General features: G+C 29.0%; 3 protein-coding genes across 6 annotated transcripts in view; 2 read left to right on the top strand and 1 right to left on the bottom strand.

Annotated features, from left to right (window-relative positions):
- LOC107440979 (inactive histone-lysine N-methyltransferase 2E) overlaps positions 1-15222 on the bottom strand; it is a 36897-nt gene extending 21675 nt beyond the window's left edge. For 2 of the 4 annotated variants that reach the window (XM_071186102.1, XM_016054085.4), the window contains exons 1-11: positions 14660-15222; positions 7200-7517; positions 6039-6174; positions 5004-5170; positions 3394-3441; positions 3175-3314; positions 2922-3086; positions 2055-2191; positions 1928-1972; positions 1364-1516; positions 1102-1283 (exon numbers count right to left, since the gene is read on the bottom strand). In XM_071186102.1, the coding sequence (XP_071042203.1) occupies positions 1102-1283; positions 1364-1516; positions 1928-1972; positions 2055-2191; positions 2922-3086; positions 3175-3314; positions 3394-3441; positions 5004-5170; positions 6039-6174; positions 7200-7318 (1292 nt within the window). In that variant the 5' untranslated portion in view covers positions 7319-7517; positions 14660-15222. Of the gene's footprint in view, positions 1-1101; positions 1284-1363; positions 1517-1927; positions 1973-2054; positions 2192-2921; positions 3087-3174; positions 3315-3393; positions 3442-5003; positions 5171-6038; positions 6175-7199; positions 7518-14659 lie in introns of those variants that run through there. The other 2 variants (XM_016054086.4, XM_071186101.1) reach the window with 2 other exon arrangements.
- Positions 15223-15555: 333 nt separating this feature from the next.
- LOC107440980 (T-cell immunomodulatory protein) lies at positions 15556-17505 on the top strand. Its single transcript, XM_016054087.4, has one exon. It carries the CDS (start codon positions 15684-15686, stop codon positions 17466-17468), a length of 1785 nt encoding a protein of 594 aa, XP_015909573.2. The 5' UTR covers positions 15556-15683; the 3' UTR covers positions 17469-17505.
- A 1312-nt stretch (positions 17506-18817) lies between these two features.
- On the top strand, positions 18818-20086 carry LOC122270069 (tigger transposable element-derived protein 4-like). Its single transcript, XM_043046062.1, has one exon. It carries the CDS (start codon positions 18818-18820, stop codon positions 20084-20086), a length of 1269 nt encoding a protein of 422 aa, XP_042901996.1.
- Positions 20087-21489: the final 1403 nt, after the last annotated feature.

Below are 21489 nucleotides of genomic sequence, written 5' to 3' on the forward strand. Positions count from 1 at the left end.
ATTTATGAAATATTCATTAAAAACATTAATCAATCATTAAAAAAGGTTTCCATGAAATACTTTTAATTCAAGGCTTTGATCTCTCTTTTTTTTTTTAAGCTATGCCTAACATGCAAACTCATTTTGAAAGATGTGATTAAATTTAAAAAACATTTTTTGCTAAAGTAGTTCATATATTTTAGTTAAAAAATATAATTGTTTTTTTTTTGTTTAAATCCTGTAAAAAAATTTAATTCAAAAATAATAACTTATAGATTGAATAAAACATACTAAATAGTTATCACTGTTAGATCAAAAATCTAGGAATAAAAATCAAATGTATCAGCTGGGATTAGAGCTCTCAATATCTAAGGAAGAAAGTAGATAGCTTAACAGTTGCACAAGTCCAAAGGAGTCCATATCATATAATTTTATAAGTAATAAACTAGATCTTTAAAGAGGCATCAGTAGAGGAAATTTTTTTATACTACCCAAGTTTGGAACCATGCTCTTCAATTTAAGATAAGTTTCGTTTCAATATAGATTTCGCAAATGCACTGAGGGCAAATAAATAAATGAAACATTTGGAATAAATTTTGATCTAATAATCTGATTTTCCCGTATTATAACTTAATGGTTTGAGGGTTACCTCAAATATCCTAATTAATTAGTGGTGATGATAAATTAAATCACGAAATCAGACACAAAAACCTACTATCTCTGAATAAACATACTTTTGTTTCTAGACGGATTTGTATTTTTGACCTCTTATAGAGGACGAAAGTTTGGACATTCTGAATGTTAATTTTTGCATACCTTGCTACATCTCAAGAATTTTTTTTGTTTATGCAAATTGAACAGTTTTTGCACACAATTATAAAATTAATTTATACAAATTCCATGCAAAGAATAATTATTTCATTTAATAATAGTCGAAAAATTTGAATTGTTAAAAAAAAAAAATTTCCACAAAATTAGTCAAATAGTTTCATGAGAAATTAAAATTTAAAAAAGTTAAGATATTTAACATTTGATTTCAAGAACTATTCAACAAATTTTGTTCACTTCCCTTATTTTACGATCTATTAACTATTTAATTAATTAAAATACTGCATTAATTACCGTCTGTTATATAAAGGATGAATATCATGAAACTGTGAAGCCAGTAAAAATTTTCCTTTGTATTCAATAAGAGGAGAGTTTCTTGGCAAATCTCGAAGGCAAACCAGCTGCTTCCTTTTCCCGTCATCATAAGCATGGCATTGTTTTGTACGCATTTGCTCAAGGAAACGTTTTTCAAAACCCTAGTGAGAATTAAATACCAAATAAGTAAACAAGTTAAATATTATTTATTTAAATTGCTCTATATGTATTAAATATTCACCTGAGTACTTAATGACCTAGCTATATGCTGAATCTCTGGAGTGTATTGGTTATTTATAGCATCTTCAAAGTTTTTTTCACACCACTCTAGACTGTACTCCCAAGCATCTTGAGCTTCTTCATCAGCAGTGCTGGTGCTTTCTTTATTTTTACCCTGCAACAAAATAAAATTTGTAGCTAAAGATTTTACAAATTTCTGCAACTAAATATTTTACAACTTTCTACATTTAAAGCTTTTACAATTAGATAGACCTAAGTACAGGCATAACTTTTACAATTAGATAGATCTAAGTACAGGCATACATCTCGTTTAATAACTAGTCATACAATTGTTATAATTTTATGCATTATAAAAGTTTATTCAAATACAGAAAAATAAGTGCTTAACCTACTTAAAGTGCTAGGTATTTAGTTAAGTATTTAAATTTCCTTTAAAAAAAGCTTTAAACAAAAGTAATAATTGAAATTTTTTTATATTAAATAAGATGGCGAAAAATTATTTATTATCAAGGCAATTGTTTAGTCCTTAGGTAATTTGTACAGAATAGAAATATAGTTATATTACCCTCCGCAACTTGGATCTTTTAGCTTCCATTCGTTCTCTTCCATGCTATAATAGAAAAATTAAGAAATTTTATTTTATTTTTAATTGTTATATTGATATTTTTGATAATTTCAAAAATGGGACATACTTTTTTAGATTTTTTTCTTGTTGTAGAATGCTCATTCGTAGCTGGTGTTCCGTTATCCTCCCTTTTCCTACGTTTACTTCGAGTTTTAGGCCTACGATCTGCATTTTTATTTAAAACATCATCACTATCAGAAGAATCTGAAATGAAAAGAAAAAAAAATAATAATTTGACAACCATGAATATTTGCATCAAATTAAAAAAAACATAACATAACATGATAAAACAAAAATAGGAACACAAAGCATGATAATCAGGGGTAATTGTGACACTAACTGTATAACTCTGAAAATTTCATGCGCAAAAAATAGATTTATATGGTATATCAATTTATATACCATACATCTTTCATATTTAAAATAATTTTTTAACTAACATTTTTTAATTAAATTACTTGCTAATGATATTACACCTATATAGTAAGTAATTCAGGAAAAAACTTATTTGTTACAAAATTTTAATATTGGATTTTAAAATCACAAGAATTCGGATCTCGATACAGGATTTTAAAAATGCAAAAATACAAATAGCAACATATATTTTTTAGATAGCGTAAAAACGCATTACAATGCAGTCTTTTTAGACCGTATGAATACGAATCGCAATGCCTAGTTTTTAAATCAGAATATTTTGTTCTAAAATGATATTTTCTGAATAAATATGATTTAATTTGAACAGTTAGCAGCTATGTAATAGGCACAAATATTTGAATAAATGTAAAAAATTGATAGACACAAATGTTATATACAGAAAAAAATTTATAAGCATAAACAGTAAATGGGAATAATTAAAATAAATATAAGTTATAAGTTAAAGATAGATGAAAGAACATTATTAATGAAATCTAAAATGTTATAGAAAACGGCTTACAATTGAAGCGCTGCAAATTTGAGGAATCTCGAAAATCAGATTTATGAACAGACCCCCAATCATCAGAATTATGTCCAAGAGATTTCTTTTTAAAATCCTTCCCAAAAATTCGATTATTAAAGTTTGGTTCTTGTTTTAAAGACGTTGAACCTTGAGGTTTCACAGCTGCAAGTAGAAATATATATATATTATTTTCAACTTACATATATAATGTGTGATGTAAATTGAGAGTTGCAAGTTTAAAATGACTTACCAGTTAAAGAACCTTTCTTTCTTGATTGTAAGAGCTTAGCCTTGTGGCGATCCAATTTTCTTGGTTCACATTTATCACATAAATAGGTATCTGGTATGTTGTTCCGGTCCAGACCCATACAATCAACATGTTGCCAGACTCTAAAAAAGTAACGGAGATGATTACCAACTATTGCACTAATATAAAATAATTTTTTTCTAAAAATCTTTATATACTTACAAGCAATTATCACAGCTAATCATATATTCATCATCATGCTCAAAACCACTGAAATAATGTATTTTTCATCAGAAACATTTAAAAATATATTATGAAAAAAAANAAAAAAAAAAAAAAAAAAAAAAAAAAAAAAAAAAAAAAAAAAAAACATAATTCTACTTGTTCGAGAAAATGCTATTAGACTCATGAAAAAAAGTTTGTTAGCTTTGAGAATTCCTCCAGATTAAAAAAGTAGGGGGCTGTCTGCTGCTATGGTAACAAGCTAGAGTACATTTCTAATGAGGGTGCAATGGAGGAATGAAGATGTCAATTGGTTTACTCAGTTTCATTTCATTTGTTTTGTTGTTAGATTCATTTGTTTTATTTTCATTATGATCTAATCTATTTTTGCGTTTAACATGTGGGGGGGGGGTAGAGAGAGGTAGTTTTATTATTATTATTTTTTTTTTACACGTGTGTTATACATGCGGTAATTATTTTATTTTATAAAGTTATTTTTTGGGCTAGAACTTAAAGCTTTGCAATGTCATTTTTATATTTATTATTTCTAAATTCTCACAATATGGTTTTTCTTTTGGCACTGGTTTTCTTTTATTAATTTTGTTATGCTTTTCTTGATTGTTTTTCAAAATTGTATACACAGCACAGTCCCATTCGAAATGACTTTTTTCACGCCATGATGACAGAATAATGTCTGGAGGAATTCTCTTGAGAGCTGCACTATACACAGGAATGAAATTCGGAGAACTTTTTTTATGCATTAACTCAGAACCTTAAATAATTAAGTACCATAATTATTGTGATGGTATTAATTTTCATAGTACATCAAATGCAGATTAGAATCTCATATATATATATATNATATATATATATATATCAGTTAAAATAAATATACAAATCATATTCAATCAATAAATCAGTTAAATATATATATATATACACATAAATAAGTTAAATTATAGCTACCTTTTTATAGGAGTAACTATTTCCACTTAATTAAGGATCCTTATGAGCAAAATTTTAATTTAAAAAAAAAAAATTCACAAATTTTTATTTTTCACCTGCAACTAATTAATGGCTTTACTGGGTATATAGGGTACACAGAGTTGCATAGTTTCAGAACAACTGATTTATACATTGAACAATTGTCTCTTAAAATATTCATGACAATAATTTTTTGTGTTTCCGATTTCAAAGCTGACTAGCTTTATTAGCCACATTTGAGTTAAGAATAAAAATTTCAATTTAGTATAAAAGATTTTTTTTTAAAAAGATACAAGGGACAATCGAGTATTTTCCAAAATTTTCTCAATGCCCAGGCTTAGTGTGATTTTTACTGGAACAAAATAAATTACGTATATTAATTGTTTTACTTAAACAACCAAGATGTTTAAAATAATCTGCCACTTATTGTTTTTGTATGAGATATATTTTTTCTATTCCACATCATTTTCCTCTATTCTTCATACAGATTGTCTTTAAAGCAAGAGGAAACTAAAATTTATCTAATTGTTTTAATAATAGAACAGCTGACTATTGTTTTAGCAAAACATTTCAAATTATTTAAGATTCTTAAGGATAAAAATTAGTAAATAAAAACTGAAACATACCAAATGCAACGAGTAACACTTTCCTCTTGAACTTCTTCATTTGTAGAATTGGAAATAACAGAAAGAGTAGTATCTTCATCTGGAGGAATAGGTACTGATAAGATAGGTGACGGACAGGGTGAACAACTAGGGGGAGTTGGTGGAGGAGGAGCACCATAATTATGATCCTATATAATAATAATTTTTGTTAAAACTTATCCAATCAAGTTGTCAATATGTGCGAAAATGCACAAATCTTTGGTACCGGCACCATCATAATGAAAAAAAATTTCCAAAATAAACATTCTAAACACATTAAATTTATCAAATAAAAACACAAACTGTAAGTTTAAAATGCATAATAAAAAAAGAAATAAAAAGAATCAAAACAAAGTGAAAACCTCTATTTTTTTATAATTACACATTGAATTATTCTTGAATATAATTATTCATATACATTATTATAAATCATTTCGGCGACTAAAAATCCTTCATAGCTTTTAAAGTGTAAACAAATAAGTCTAAGTCATTACCATTTTGCAGTGGCCGCCACATAATTTTATTTAAATAAGAATTCAAGTGTTTGGGGGCAGTTCCGCGGTATTGGTTTAATATAAAATCTGCGGTTATTGGCGCAGAAGCTACTTTTAGGCGAAAATAGTCGACAGGTTAAAAGTACACATTCCTTAAAATAGCAAAAATTATAAATTAAACAATTATTTATCTAATTTTTTTAAAACATATAGAACTTATCAAAAACTTTTTTTAGAGATTAAATTATCTTTACAGATTTTTAACACCTTGACATTAATAAAGTTAAAAATTGAAGACATATTAAAAGTTAAATGGAAAATTTTTTTTAACAATACATGAATACAAATTATTTAAAAATGTCTACAAGTAGCAATTACTTTACGTAATTGCTTAGTTAATTTTACATTTTAAGAGATGTAATTCTCCTAAGTACTCTCTAAGGTAATGCAAAAAAGCAAAATGGCCTATTTAATTTACAATCCATAATTAATATAAAACAACACAATGCACAATAAATCTCACCTGATATGGTAATCCAAAACAAGTATTTGTGTGATTACTAGAGTATCTCACTTCTTTTAAAGTGGTAGAAAATACTGAAGAACTGGCAATATCTAAGGAATTTTCATCATCTGTCATGCCTGGTACATTAGAACGTCTAAAATAAATATAACAATTTATAAGAAAAAATCTGAAAAACAGAAGAAAAAATATGACATATAATGCATTAATAACTAAACACAATAGATGAGCAATAAACTATCTCTTACGAGCAAATATAGATGAAAAAGAAAATATAAAGAAACTCAAATTTAACTGGTATAATTATTTTATCCTTCAGCTGCGTACCAGTTAAAGCTTGGCCAAAATCTCCAAGTTCCAATGCTTGCTTCTTCAAATTCTGCAGACCCATTCTAACATTTTAATAGTCCCCCCCTCAAAAAAAAAATTAACTAACTTTATAAAAGACAACACTTCAAAGGTTACAATTAACAAGTTCAAAACAGTTAACCAATAAAATATCCTTCTCAATACATAAACTTAGTAAATGTTTTGGTATAGAAATTTTTATCACACTTAGCAAATGGATATAAACTCACATTCCCCACCCCCCAAAAAAAAGAAAGAAAGAAAGAAAGAGTGAAGCAAATAAATAAATGTTTAAACACTTTTTTTAACATAATTTTAAATTATCAAAGAATATGATAACTCTTAAAAGATAGGGTCTTATTGTTATAGTATAAGACTCTCAACCACATTTTCAATAAAAGTTAAATAAAATTTATATTATGCAATGTGTTATCTTTAAAAAAAAACTTTTAAAGTTTGAAAAATAGTTCAAACTAAAGCTCGATTAAAAATTTTTCAAGATCAAAAGAAAACGAACCAACCAACAAGATAAAATTTTTTTTCAAAATAACTATCCTCTCAACAAGTTTTTATCTAAATAAGTTCAAAATTAATCAGGTAATTTCCCTAAAATAATCAAATTGATAAAATTATTTTAAGATGATAAAGCCAAAGACAAATATAGATATTTACAATATATTAAAATCCTTCCATTAAAATAAAATAAACTAGCATTTATTTTAATTTGAAATTTAGAGATTATGATGATTCCACAATCATTCATTTTCTACATGAAAAATATAATTTTATTAGGAAAAAATAAAAGATTCATACTCAATTCCTGGGACCATTTCCAGCTTCACATTTCTCTTGGGGTGACATTGATTTGTTGAAGAAACAGCAATCCCAGATTGACTAAATGCAGATGAGTTGAACTGAATAATAATACTCATTATATGCTACAGGTTTAGAAAACACTGCAGCCTTTTAGACTCATAATACTAGCAGCATATTTTGGGGGTTGCATGTCATTTCCTTAAGTCTTTTATCTCGTTTCTTAGCTCGATCACGATAGAACTCTAAAATACTGAGATGAACTTGGCTCTTTGAGCATCTTGGGAACCAATCCAGCATGGCAGATTTATAAAACAACTGAAATGAATAAGAATATTGACTGAATGAGGCATGATTACTTATTGGTAAAAAATGTAAGCAATATTTGTAACAAAAATTGACACCTCTTATTAACCATACCAAATGTAAATTACATAATTAGTTACCTGTTTTCGTCACTAAATTTGGAGAAAAAATAAATATTCCATGGAGTTCTGTTCAATTGCCTTACAAATTTCATATTATGAATTTATATTATAACACACACATATATAGCATAATAATAACGCGCTTGTTTTAATATTTTGTAATCTGGCAATCTTGTTACGAAAATATTTTAAATCATTCTTGAAAAATTTCCTGTTCATTTGAACTCACTACTTGCTTTATAGATTTCGTTTTATGTTTCATTCTGTTTTACTTTATATTTAATTTTTTGTTTTAACATGAAATTTTTACTTAAATGTGCTTTATTTTATTAGTTGTAAATTTTTTGAGTGTCCTCACATTATTGCATTGATATATTTTGCTTTGGTTATATTGATACAATATTAGAAAGCATTCTTTTTTGTGGACATAATCATGTGAGCTGATGAAAAGATTATATCTTTTATTTTCTGGATTTTTATCATTTTTCTGTAATTTTTTTATGTTTGCTCTACATTTTTAACACACACACACATATATATATAATATATATATATGTGTGTGTGTGTATCTTATTAAAACAGATAAAAAGAATTGCGGCATTTCTTGCAAAAATTGTGTTTTAACTTGGAGAAAAAAATTTTATACATTATTTTTTTACTCAACAAACCGAAATATGCTATATTTGTGGGCTTAACCAGGTTGTTATTTTGTTCAGTTAAATTTGTCCCCCTTTTTGGAATTAACACCATAAGCTGAATCTTTCTGAAGGGAAAAGCAAGTTGCCACCTTCCCCTCATACAAACAAGGCAGTTTAAAAGGACCAAAAATAAAAACCTTTTTGAAGAAAAAGAAAAAACTGTTCAAAATCATTTTGATTTGAAATTCAAAGATTTATTTCATTAAAAGTGTAATATATTCAGATATGTAGCTCACAATAATATATATGGTTTATAATGGAATATTCTGTCCTAAGTTTTTTTTATTCTTTATCTGCTCATTATTTTACTTAGAGCTTAAGTAAATGCAATTCCATTTTAATTAAATCTGTAAGTCTTATTATTATTTTTTTTTAATGTGATATTTGCAGTGCCCTCACTAAACGCTTTTAGAAGGGAAGTCTGCCTTGCTTGCTCTTTGCCCTCTGTCCTTTTTCTTCATATTCCATTTTTAAAAAATTTATTTACTGTTTAAATAATAATTATACCATGGCAAAATAATTTGTGTTCATAGGTTTGATTCAAATTACTATACAAATATTTACTTTGTTAGGATTAATCTCAACCAGGGTTGGCAAGGTTTAGGACAGAATGGATTAATCCACGGTTTAAACCGTGCTGTCCANATAATGTTTTATTAATATTGTTTGAATCTTCAATTTAAACAAAGGAAGATTAATCAGTAATCAAGTTCAATTGGTCCTCTCATTCAATAGTACATAACTGAAGTTTGGCCTTGCCATACAGGTTAAAATATTAGGGACTAAGTGCTTGGTTCGTCATAAACAGGTTTATTTATCTATAGTACTATTCAAGAATACTTTTATTTCATTCATGTTCAATTCTTTTAGCATAGTGGTGATACATCACCAGTGTCAGTAACTGAAACTGACTTTATGCCCTTCAAAACTGTTAATACATTTTTTAGTTATTTTGTATTTTCAATTTAAACTAATATATTTATATCTAAGAACATTTTTTTTAAAAACAGATGTCTTTTTCATCATCCTGTGATGCTGAAATTATAACATTTTTTTAAAAAAATATTGTGAAAAATAAAAGGGTAATTTTTGAACAAATTTAGTATTTTTTTTTAAGAAAAATTATTATTTTTTAATATTGCCATATTTATCCTTATGCAAAAATATTATTTATCAGTATTAAAAGCATATTTATATTTAAAGGATTAGGTATTCACTTTTGTTGTTCAATGAATTTTGGAGCTTCAAAAATTATAAACCTTTTCCTATTATATTATATTATTTTCTTTTAATAAGTTATAGTAGATTGTATAAAAAATATCAAATATTTATTGATACATGTAATTATTAAGTGTACAATGGTTACACCTATAGAATTTTTACCTTTTACCAAAGTTCAAGGTTTAAGGCAGTTTTATCCAGTTTAGGACAGTTTTACCCAGTTTAAGACAGTAAAACCCATGTGTCCTGTCCAAAACCCCAACCCTGATCTCAACTCTTTGTAAGTATTTCTTTCTTTAGGGGAAGGGGATATAATTTTTTTTAAATGGTCCTAATTTTTAAAATTTAAATGCTTATTTTCTCCTAATTTTTAGTTTAAATTATTAAAGTTTATCAATTAAGAATTTTTTTAGTTTACTTTTCTGAAAAAATTTAAAGCCCAGAGATAGTCTATATTAGCATGCCTTTAATTATTTTCATAAACTACAAATTTTTCGAAATATACATGTATTATAAGAGGATAATTTAAATAGTCTTGAGAATCAAATTCAGTTATTAGATGATACATTTCAATAAATTTTCACGGTGTCGAATGAGTGCTTCTTCGAACCTTGTAGTGCCTTATGAGAGGCAGTGTCCTGCCCTTTTTTCATTCCTAAGAACTCTGATATTTGTAATCATTTGAAATAAACCAAAATGCATTAATTTATTGTAAACATGCTTATAAGTTAAGAGTTTTTAAATTTGCTCTTACATGAATAATCCTAATTGACAGTGTATGAAATTAACAATTATAGAACTGTGACTAATGAAAAAATTGTTATCAACTAAAAAAACCAATTCAAATTCTCCAAAAGAATTGTTATCTCAACTAAAAAAAACTAATTCAAATTCTCCAAAAGAATTATTTTCCCATAAATTTTCTTGGAATAAGCTAAGAAAGTTTCTAAAAAAAATTTTTTTTTTTTCTCAAAAAATCTTGTTAAATAATTCATTATGTTCAACTACAATTAAGAGCATAAATGGGAAGGTCTTCTGAATTTTTTTTCCAGTGAGAAGGGAATTCGTTATAATGATACCAAACATTTTTCTAATTATAACAGGCCTTCCCTTTTCTCTGTTTTTAAGAATTAGTGATTAAAAGTCTCTTCCCTTTTTTAATAACGCTATAATGATACATTTCTGTAAAGACATAGAAAATTGCAATCGTGGTTTGAAATTATAAATTTATCAAAACAAAATAAATAAAATTTCAAAAATAACGTCATTAATTTTTAAAGTTCAAGCATTCATTTTTAAGCAGTTATTTTGAAGGAAACTCCGTAGGGAGGGGGAAACAAGAGGTCATACGGGTTATGTTAAAGCCACCTCGCCTTGATTCAAACACATCCATGCATTCATACACAAGAAAGCGCAAACGAGTTTCCGCGGGGAGTAATGGGGATCTACTGCGCATCAGAAGTGGAGAAAATCTATTGGGGGACATCGTTAAATAAAATCATATAAAAATTGACAAGTCTTTCGACGTTTTAAAATCGATTTTCTGAAACGCGGGAATATTTAGAAATAAAATATTCGAATTTCACTCAGAAATCGATACTTGTTCAGTAAAAGTAAATTGGCAGGTAATGCAAAACTCGGTATTCATATTTTTTATAAGGAATACCAAAAATAAAACTATTTCTATGAAGAAAAAAATTAGTCACTACTAGAGTGCCTGTATTTTTACTCTAGGCTCTCTAGTCACTACAAGTTAATCATTATATACATCAGAAATGTTAGAACGAACAGTTATATAAGCCACGTATTCTCGGAATCGTTTCCTCCTTATCAACTTCAAGTTTCTATGTTTGAATAAAATACGAAACACCTAATCTCTATGAGTAGAGAGAGAAAACTTTTTAAACTAGTTTTATTACTTTTCTTATAGAAATCACCGTTTTTTTTGTTGTTTTTTTTTTAAACCATGAGGAAGATTTAAAAGATTTTTTCAAAGAGTAACGATAATTTTAATATATGCCTGTGAATAAGAATTAAACATATAAAATTTAAAGTAATCTTTGTAAATTAAAACCGAAAAATTAATCAAGCTATTAAAGGAAACCCAAAATCAATAGTAAAAGTACTTTGTTAAAGAGATATGCTACTGCAAGACGAAAAATCACTAATTTCAAAAGTAACAAGACTTAAATAAAGATAAGATAGCTTGAAAACAATAGGATTAAAAACATTGGCAGTAAATTCATCCGTCTGAGTAAATCACACAATTTAGAGAAGGAAAAAAAAATTATCAGACAAAAAAATTATCGAAAAAAACTTTTTGTTGATAACGATTTGAACTCCTTGAACTCAATCAGGTTAAAAAATTTCTTTTAATATCAAAATATTTCGCTCACGAGTGCATTTACCAAGGGTTTACACAACCAGTGGAAAATTGCTATCTCCTAAATAAATAGCGAATATAGCAAATTCGCTTTGGCGTCTGTTAATGACATATTTAAAAATAAATAAAATACTTTGGTGCGAGGAGTTCATTTCGGAATGGGTCTAAAGCTAAACGATATCAGCAAATAAAAATTATTAATAAAATAATGTTAAAAATTATTAATTAAATTAAAATATTATGAAAAAAACCGTTACGTTTCATTTAACATATCTATTTTCCGAGTACAGGTTTAAAAAAAAAATTGCTTGTTAGTATATTTAACTTCTCCATTGCTTGTTAGTAATATTTAATCTTTCTCTCTTTTTAAAGGCTCATATTAGGTTAGATAAGAAAAATCTCTGTTCTTTAGACGGCTTCGTGCAAATAAAAAGGATCCTCTTTTCTTAGAATCTTATAACTTCTCATTGAGCCGCGATGGCTCAGGGGATAGAGCGTTCGTCTTCCAATGAGGTGAACCGGATTCAAATCCCAGCAATGACTGATCGATACGATTTCCGCATCCAGCTTGCACCAACCACAGTGCTGACGTGAAATATCCTCAGTGGTAGACGGATCATGGGTTAGAGTCCCTTTGCCGTCAGACTAACTGTAAGAGGTTCTCGTTTTCTACCTCTCCATGTAACGCAAATGCGGGTTAATTCCACCAAAAAGTCCTCCACAAAGGCAAATTTCTTCCAATACTTGACCCAGGAGTTCGCTTGTCTTCTGGACTGGGTTCTAAATTAACAAAGCTAAGTAATTGAACATTATTAGTCGTAAACCTAAAAATTGGGTCGGAGGTTCAAAGACCGTTAGAAAACAAAATAAAAATTTCGCTTTGTTAAAAAAAAAAGAAAAAGTAAATGACTGCCTATGTACGTAAAATCGAAAGTATATGTTACTATTTACTTAGTAACACATTCTTCGACAAATAAAAAGGTTCGTGCTTAGGAAACCGACTGATGGCGATAGCAGAATAAGTTAATATCAAGTTAAAGAAAAGAAAAACTAATCCGTAAGTAAGCCTATACCATAAATTTAATAGTAACAAATACTTATTATATTCAAAACTTAATTTGAAAACCTAGCATAATTTTTTTAAAAAATTCTACTTGATTAACAACGTATATAAGTTTGACTTCATCTCATTTTGATAGCTATTTCAATGCTTTAAAATTCCTCAACTTAAAATTCCTTGTCTTATAATCGCGTTGGCATTTAGATCATTAACTACAACTAGAATTTAGTACTTCGCCCCTAAAACGCAATAGAAGTGGGCGAACCTTTTATCTGCACACCTTCAGTACCCGTACAATTCCTCCTCTCTACAACGCATGCGTGTGAAACTGACGCGCAATAATGGCGAATCTGAAATAAGATGCAATGGGAAAACTAGCCAGGATGAATATCGGCGATTTAACATCTCGGTATGGTGTGTTTGATAAAAATGAAATAACTAAAGGAAGCTGGAAGAATGCCAAATCATATTAGGCTGTAATTTCCTAATGAAGAAAATAAGGATTGTGCGTTTTCGCGATACCATCAAGTTGCTAAGCCTTGATTTTGAAGTAATAACTTTATGGGTAAAAAATAGAAAATAAATAGACTTCTGCCAACAACTTTTACTTTGGCATTCTTGCGCTTCCTATTACCTGAAAATAAAGATTAGCTCATATTTTCATAACTGTAATTGTAATTAATTTTTGATTAAAACATTACATAATTATTAAACCGCTCGCAATATTACATATTTACTAATAAGAATTGGCGCGATGAATATATATAACTATAAATATATTGTATCAATAAAAGAAATTAAAAATAATATGCTACTATCAATTCTGACCAACTTAAATCCACCATAGGCTTAAAATACAAAGAGCTTTAATTTTACTAATGTTCATTAAAGTTTATTACATATGTACCTGTTTCATTTTAGATAATAAGTTATAGCTGCTAAGGTTTGCAACATCAAATTATTATAAATTTTCTATAAATTATGAGCCTAACACCACAGGTAAATAGAAAACATTTTACAGAATTAAACAGATCTAGAACAATATTAGAGTGCAGAATAATAGAATTAGTGAAAGTCCTTCCTTTAACAATAACAAACATTTGCCTGAGTTTGGTTATAATTTCTTAGGTTGCTATTAATTAGAAGAAATAAATATTGAAAAAAAAATGATATATCCTTAAAAATACTTAATGCAATAAATAATATAATGATACAATGTTAAATCCAATAACTTAGTATGTAAGTTAAAAAAATTTCCATTAAATAATGCATGTATAGAAATTACATGACATTCCAGTTTGAATAATATCTTATATGAAATGCAATTTAATCTCCCAAATATTAAATTTAAATGAGAATAACGACATGTATTTGACTCAGTGAATGTTTTATAAAATTTTTTTAAGCAACATTTATTTCAATCCTGCTAAACTACTTATCTTAATATGAGGTGATCTTATAATAATTCGACATAGAAACAATCTACATTTATTAAAAAGAAAATCATTAACATTTTCTAAAAACGCCATAAGTATAATAACCTTCTAAGGAGAGTCGAATTATAGGTAGCATTCTTTCTGACAGTAACCAATGTTGAAATTACGGTGATCAGAAAAGGAAATATATAAATCGATAGTTTACCAAAATACTATATTTAAAAGTTTGCTTACCTGTCAAACCAGTGCCACCAAATGCATCTCTCTTTTAATAGTGAATTATACATAGAACTGGTTTTGATAACACGATTCCGAATAATCTAGTCACATTTTAGAAACACAAATAAGTTTTCGAAAATAAACAATTAAAAATGGCTATTTGACAACTGAGTAAGTTTCAGATTTATTCAATAAAAGCATAAAATTTCCTACAGTTAGGATTACATCGAACTAGATGCTTGTTTCAACTACGCTGATAAAACGAATTTAACTCTGCCTTTTAAAAAGTAAGAGCAAAATTTGTAACGTTCCATCTAAAATAAGTTGCCAGCTACAAAATGTAAACAAAACGAACGAAGTCGTTTTCTAATCATATTTGGAAAAGAATCACAACTAAAAGTGATCTATTACATCAAATATCTTTTGAAGATCAAAATAAAAACTTTTTATGACTTTAATTTCCAATTTATTGATCCGTATAAAGCGAAATTGATGCGCTGAATAACATTGCATTCGGCAGACGCACATACAGCAGCCATTTATAAACTTTTAAATGTACGGGGCCCAACACTTGTTTCAAAACAATGTTGTAGAGCAACTGCCATTAAAATTTTACTAAAACGCTAATTTCTTTTTATTTTATTTACCGAAATATTATTAAAATTTGCAATATACCGTATCAATAATAACGATCCGTACTAAAAATAGTATAAAAATATTCCACTTCAAAAAGCTATAAGGAACTTAAATTTTTTTTAAATTTCTTCGATAGATTTATCAAAAATTACCTTAAGATTTTCGTAAAAATAAATTATTCATTTAATTTTCGATTTATTTCAAATACTTGCGCATAAATGTGAAATTTAACTAAAAACATTTGAAGGTTTGCATAAGCAAAATCAACTTTTGGGTAGTTCATGAAAAATCCCGTGGCAATCATCCTTTGTGTTCTTCTGTAGCAGACTGAAATTTGCAGTTTTGTTTATAGTCGTAGTTGTAAAGTAAATAATGAACGCAGTCTTTTTGAATCCAAGAAAAAATGATTTCAAAACTTAATTATTTCCTTTTTCTGGGTTTATGTGTGCTATCAATAGGAAAGTCCTTCAAATACGAAGACATATCTAGCGAAATATTCCCCGTTAGTGAAGATACAGGAATTATAGCAGCTTACGGGCACTTTAATAATGATGAATTTACAGATGTTGTTACGTTGCAGCAAGGAGGTAACAAACTTCAGTTATTAAAAGGCAGTGAAAACCGTCCCTATTTCGAGCCATCTTTGAATTGTACTTTCGGTAATGGGGAAGTTGTTACTAGTGTGGTACCTGCTGATTTCAACGGAGATTCCTTATTAGATATCTTAATTACTCTATGGAGTGATTCAAGTAAGACCAAAATTAATGACATTAGAGTACTCTGGGGTACTGGATTTGATTCAGTTGATTGCAAATCGGAGTCACTATTTTATCTTAATGCACAACCGTTTATTGCCGATTTCAATGGTGACATGATACCAGACATCATCGGTGAAACATTAGATGGGAAACGTTATGTTTGGATTTCGTCACATGAAAAAAAGTTTACGAATCGCAGTTTGTCCCAAATTGGTGGTAAAACGATAAGTAATCCTCATTCTTCAGGTCTGATAGATTTGAACAATGATATGACTCCTGATATCTTAATGAGAACGAAAGAGGATATAGAAATATGGCTTAATACTGGTCATGATTTTATTCCCAATGGAACAATTCAATATCCTGAAAAGGCTGTTTATAAGTGGCAATCTACATTTATGGATATAAACATGGATGGTAAACTTAATCACTTGTTACCAATCTGCTATGACCGAGAATGCCGTAAATCTGCTATAATGATGTGGAAAGCCAATGACTCACAGTGGGTAACTTTGTTAGATAATTTTCGCAATCCAAAAGAAAATGTTACGTATGGTTTCAGACTACCTATGTCTACATCTCATCTTGAACGATCGGCGTTACCTACAACTCTTCGCTATGGTGATGTCAACATGGACGGTTATCCAGACCTTTTGGTAGTTTTGCAGTCCAGTATAAATTCTGCTCATGTAAAGGCTGTTATTTTGAGAAATATACCTTGTGAAAGTTGTACATTTGGACGAAGTCTTGAGATTATATGGGATGTACCAGGCCTTTCTAACATGAAAAATATTCAATTGGCTTCATTTTTTGATTTGTTTGAAGATGGTATTCTAGATATATTGGTATCAACTAATAATGATGGACAATGGAAAATACAAGCTTTTAGAAATACTGAAATTTATGATTCATGTTTTCTGAAAGTGTTAGTTTTAAGTGGATTGTGTTATAATGACTGTTCTACTGAGCCCTATGGTGTGAACCAGCCTGGACCGTTGGTCCGGTACAATATGACCAAGCAAGATGGCACACCTGTTGTCAGTACCGCAATTCAATTACCACAGTCTGCTCACTTTCCACTACAACTTCCATATTCGATGTTTGGTTTGGGACCAACACCTAACTTTATAGATGTACTCACAGTTTCAATACCTGCTAAATTTAATGGCTCCGTTCACAGTCGTGAATGGCTTCAAATCATTCCAAATTCTCAAATAGTTGTGATACCTTACCCTCCTAATGACTCGAGTAAATGGGTCAAGAAACTTTTTGTGACGCCCAGTCGCTTGGTGATGTTAACTTGTATTTCTTTGGTAGGAACTTGTATATTTATTGCTTTAATTGTTGCTTTACTTCATTGGAAGGAGAAAAGAGAAGACAAAAGAGAAAGAATGCAAGAAGCCTACAGATTTAATTTTGATGCTATGTAAAGTTCCTTTCTTAATAAATTAATATATTTTAAATTTCTTTACTGTTGTTTATTATTTATTCTCTAGTTTTATTAGTTTATTAATTGCTTTTTTTTTTTGTCAGGAAAATCTATTTCAACTTATCAAGTGCAGAAATTTAGGAATTTTGTTAAAAAAATCTGAATATAAATTTTTTTTAAAGTAAAAGATTAATCAATAGTAAATAAAGAGAATAAGTTCCTTTAAAATTAGATTTCTGTATTGGTACTTCAGATTCCATATTTTAAAGATAATCTAGCAGTAGCTCATGAACTTAAAAAACTTCACAGAAGAAACTAACTCTAAGGGTATAACTCATAGCCAGACAAACTACTAAGAACTTATTTTAAAACTTTTTACTTGTATAAAAACACTTTGACTCCTCGGTCTTGGTAGTTGGCGCAAATAAGTACTGATACTGAAATATACCCTCCAGTAACTTCGGAATATTAATATTTTAAACATTTGTCTAACATTTGTGACTGCTAACATTTGTGAAATTTAGATTACCCTTAACATTAGCTAATACAGTTGAACCTGTTTATCTCGAACCTGCTTATCTCGAAAACCTGTATTTCTCGAAATTTCTTAGTTTCCCGACATTAACGATTTAATTTTAATGTATTTTTCCAAGTTTATCTCAAAAGAATTTCTTTCAAAACCTGTGTTTCTCGAATTTTGAAAGAGAATGTACATCATCGTAACCGATGTCTGGACAGCAGAAATTGTTCAAACAAGCTACATTAGAAGAACAGAAAAATTCCCTAGCCCCTTGGGAAGTAAGAATGAGCAGATTGGGGGGTCGTTTCTTGGAATTCCCGGTTACTATCGTCACACTCTCCAACCAATTGAGTGTATTCGGACAATGAGAAGTTGATTGATGAGGGGGGCGTCACCACTGGGCATCAGTTTCCACACATGGATAAGAACAACACAAAGAGAAATTCATTTTATCAGTAGAATTTTTTTAGGAGGTCGTTGGTTTGAGCGTCTCAGTTTTTTTTAAACATTGCTCAATTGAATTTTGATCAAGTATGGCAGGGGCTAAACGTAAATTGAATGTTCTCTCCATTGAAGAAAAAATGAAACTTTTAACATTCTTGGACGGAAATCCATTAATGAAAAAAAACGAAGTTGCAGTGAAGTTCGGTTTACCAGCAAGCACACTTTCTACAATTATTAAGAATCGAGAAGCTGTGGAGCAAAAATTTCATAGCAGCAACAAGAATGCGAAAAAAAGCCGAAAATGCACTTTTCCGGACGTGGATGAATGTGTTTTAAAATGGTTTACACAATGCAGGAGCAGCGGTATTCCTATCAGTGGATAAATAATGCAACGAAAAGCTGAGGATTTTGCTAAAGAGCTTGGCCATGAAGATAATTTTAAAGGCAGTAACGGATGGCTAGAAAGTTTTAAAAATAGGCACGGTATTATTTTTAGAAAGCTTTGTGGTGAAAGAGCATCTGTTCCGGAAAGTGTATGCGAAGACTGGATTAAAAACATTCCTGATTTAGTGAAAGGCTATGAGCCAAAAAATATTTTCAATGCTGACGAGACAGGACTGTTTTATCAATGTTTGCCGGACAAAACTGCTATGTTTAAAGATGAAGCATGCAGGGGAGGAAAACAAAGTAAAGCTCGTTTGACATTGCTCTTAGCTGCAAATGAAGCAGGCACAGAGAAACTTCCTCCTCTCATGATCGGACGCTCAGAAAAGCCTAGATGCTTTTCTAAAGTAAAATCCTTCCCTTTTCCATACAAAGCAAATAAAATATCTTGGATGACGAGTGAAATCTTTGGAAATTGGTTAAAGTCCTTAGACAAATCCATGCGATTAAAAAAAAGAAAAATTATTCTTTTTATAGACAACTGTAGTGCGCATAACAATCTGCCTGAACTGAAAAATGTTTGTGTTAAGTATTTTCCCGCAAACACCACCTCAAAGCTTCAACCTATGGATCAGGGAGTAATCAGAAGTTTTAAAGTTAACTACAGAAAACAGTTGATCCGCAAACTCGTAGATGCAATTGATGAAGGAAGTACCCTTCCCAAGATAAATGTACTGGATTCTATCAGAATGACAGACCACGCATGGAGAAATGTAACACAGAAGACCATTCAAAATGGTTTTAAAAAAGCTGGGTTTAAGAATGAGCGTGAAGAAGAGATGGGGATTATTGAAGAAGAGACTGAAATTTCCGAAAAGGAAGCTGAGGAAACTTATATCCCTGATGAAGAAATGATCGAAATAAATTCACAAGATTGGAATGCAATAAAATCTGGATTAAAAGTGAACATTTCCTTTGAAGAATTTTTGCAAGTGGATGACTCCTTGGCCACATGTGGAACTTTGACAGATTCGGAAATTGTCGATAATGTCAGATGCATTTCCGAAGACGAAAATGAAGTAGACGAAGAGCATATAGAAGCACCGAAAGTGACAGTAAAGGAAGCTGAAAAAGCTGTGGAACGTTTAACAAACTTTCTTGAATGTCAAGAAAACGTTGGACACGAGGGGTTCGCTGCTCTCTCCAACATTCGAAAAATTATCGAATCAAAGAAAATCCGACGTCAGAAATCATTAAAAGACTACCTATGAGGTGCGTATGACTGTTAAAAACTTTTATTAGATGTAATTAATATGTAATCATAATTAAATTCTTTACAACATAAATGATTTAAAGTTTCTTTTAATTAAACATTGCTGCTCGAATTTCATTTTTTAAACTTACCTGTATATCTTGAAACCTCTCTATCTCAAATTTTTTCCCCTTTCCCGCGAGATTCGAGATAGGCAGGTTCGACTGTATTATGAGTACTTATTTTTTATCACTTCTTGATATTTAAATGAAAATATAACAGTATTTTAAAAAATTTAAGCTAATTTATTTAAATAATGAAATATTAAGATAGACACATTTTAAATTTACTAAGTCTTCAACGGTTAAATTTAGTTCTGTATCAGTGGTTAATAATTTTTCTTATTAGCTAGATATAAAAAGTGTACAGTTTATATTTCTGTGTATAAGCTTAGAAATTTTGGAAACTTTTTCTGTAGCTAAATTAAGGACTTCAACTGTTATGTTGATCGACCCTGCTAATAAGTGCCAGTGCTACCATAAGTAAAGATTCTAAAAAACGAAAAATTACTGCAATCTAACTTATTTACTTTTATAGAAAAAAAGTTATGCAACTTTCCTAAATTAAAATCTTACAACTGTCTGGTATTTGACTATTTTAATTTCTCATGTTCACATAATTTTAATTCATGTTTTTTGCAATCTATAGTTAAACAAATTTTTGATCTGTTGTATACAATTCAAACGCAACTAGTGCTCATAGAATAGTATACCATCTTCACATATCTCATTCCTAATATGAAATAAAAGCAAAATTATGAACTACTGGGATTGCAGATTAGTATGACTTAATCAACTGAGCATTTGCAATCACGTAAAATTTATTTTCACCCGATATTTTTCTTCTGGGAAAAGTTTTTACCTTTCTTATTTAAAGAACAAATTGTGTGCCTGAATAGAAATTTATATAGAATATTTTTGAAAATTTTAAATCCTTTAGAATGTCAAATGGTTTTCTTTTTCTTTCTCCTGAATATATAAGAGAGTTTAGTAAGTTTTTCCTAACTGCTTACAATGGCTAAAAGGCAATATAAAAAAATCAAAGACATTGTTTGTTGAAGACCCTCAATTTAAGATGCAATTTTCGACATAAATATTTGCATATTTAATTTTTTAGATATTTAACACATATTTAATTTTTTTGATTCTAAACTTTGTCTACATAGAAATGGCAATTAAAAATTGACTTTTAATAAAATTTTCGGTTTAGCCTCATAAATAAATTCTGCTTGAAAAAAGAATTTTAGAAGTGTAAAAATTTCTAATAAGATTGGCAGTGCAGTTTTTGAGAAAACGTCCACCGATAATAAAAATACAAAATTTGAGAAAACTTTTTTTTTCTATTTTTACTCAGTTGAGTCTA

This window comes from Parasteatoda tepidariorum, chromosome 10 (assembly GCF_043381705.1).
Source record: "Parasteatoda tepidariorum isolate YZ-2023 chromosome 10, CAS_Ptep_4.0, whole genome shotgun sequence".
Lineage (NCBI taxonomy): Eukaryota > Metazoa > Arthropoda > Arachnida > Araneae > Theridiidae > Parasteatoda > Parasteatoda tepidariorum.

What these genes read in the sequence shown, in the direction of transcription:
- LOC122270069 (XM_043046062.1), top strand. Translation starts at nt 18,818, where the DNA reads ATGCAACGAAAAGCTGAGGATTTTGCTAAAGAGCTTGGCCATGAAGAT.
- LOC107440980 (XM_016054087.4), top strand. Translation starts at nt 15,684, where the DNA reads ATGATTTCAAAACTTAATTATTTCCTTTTTCTGGGTTTATGTGTGCTA.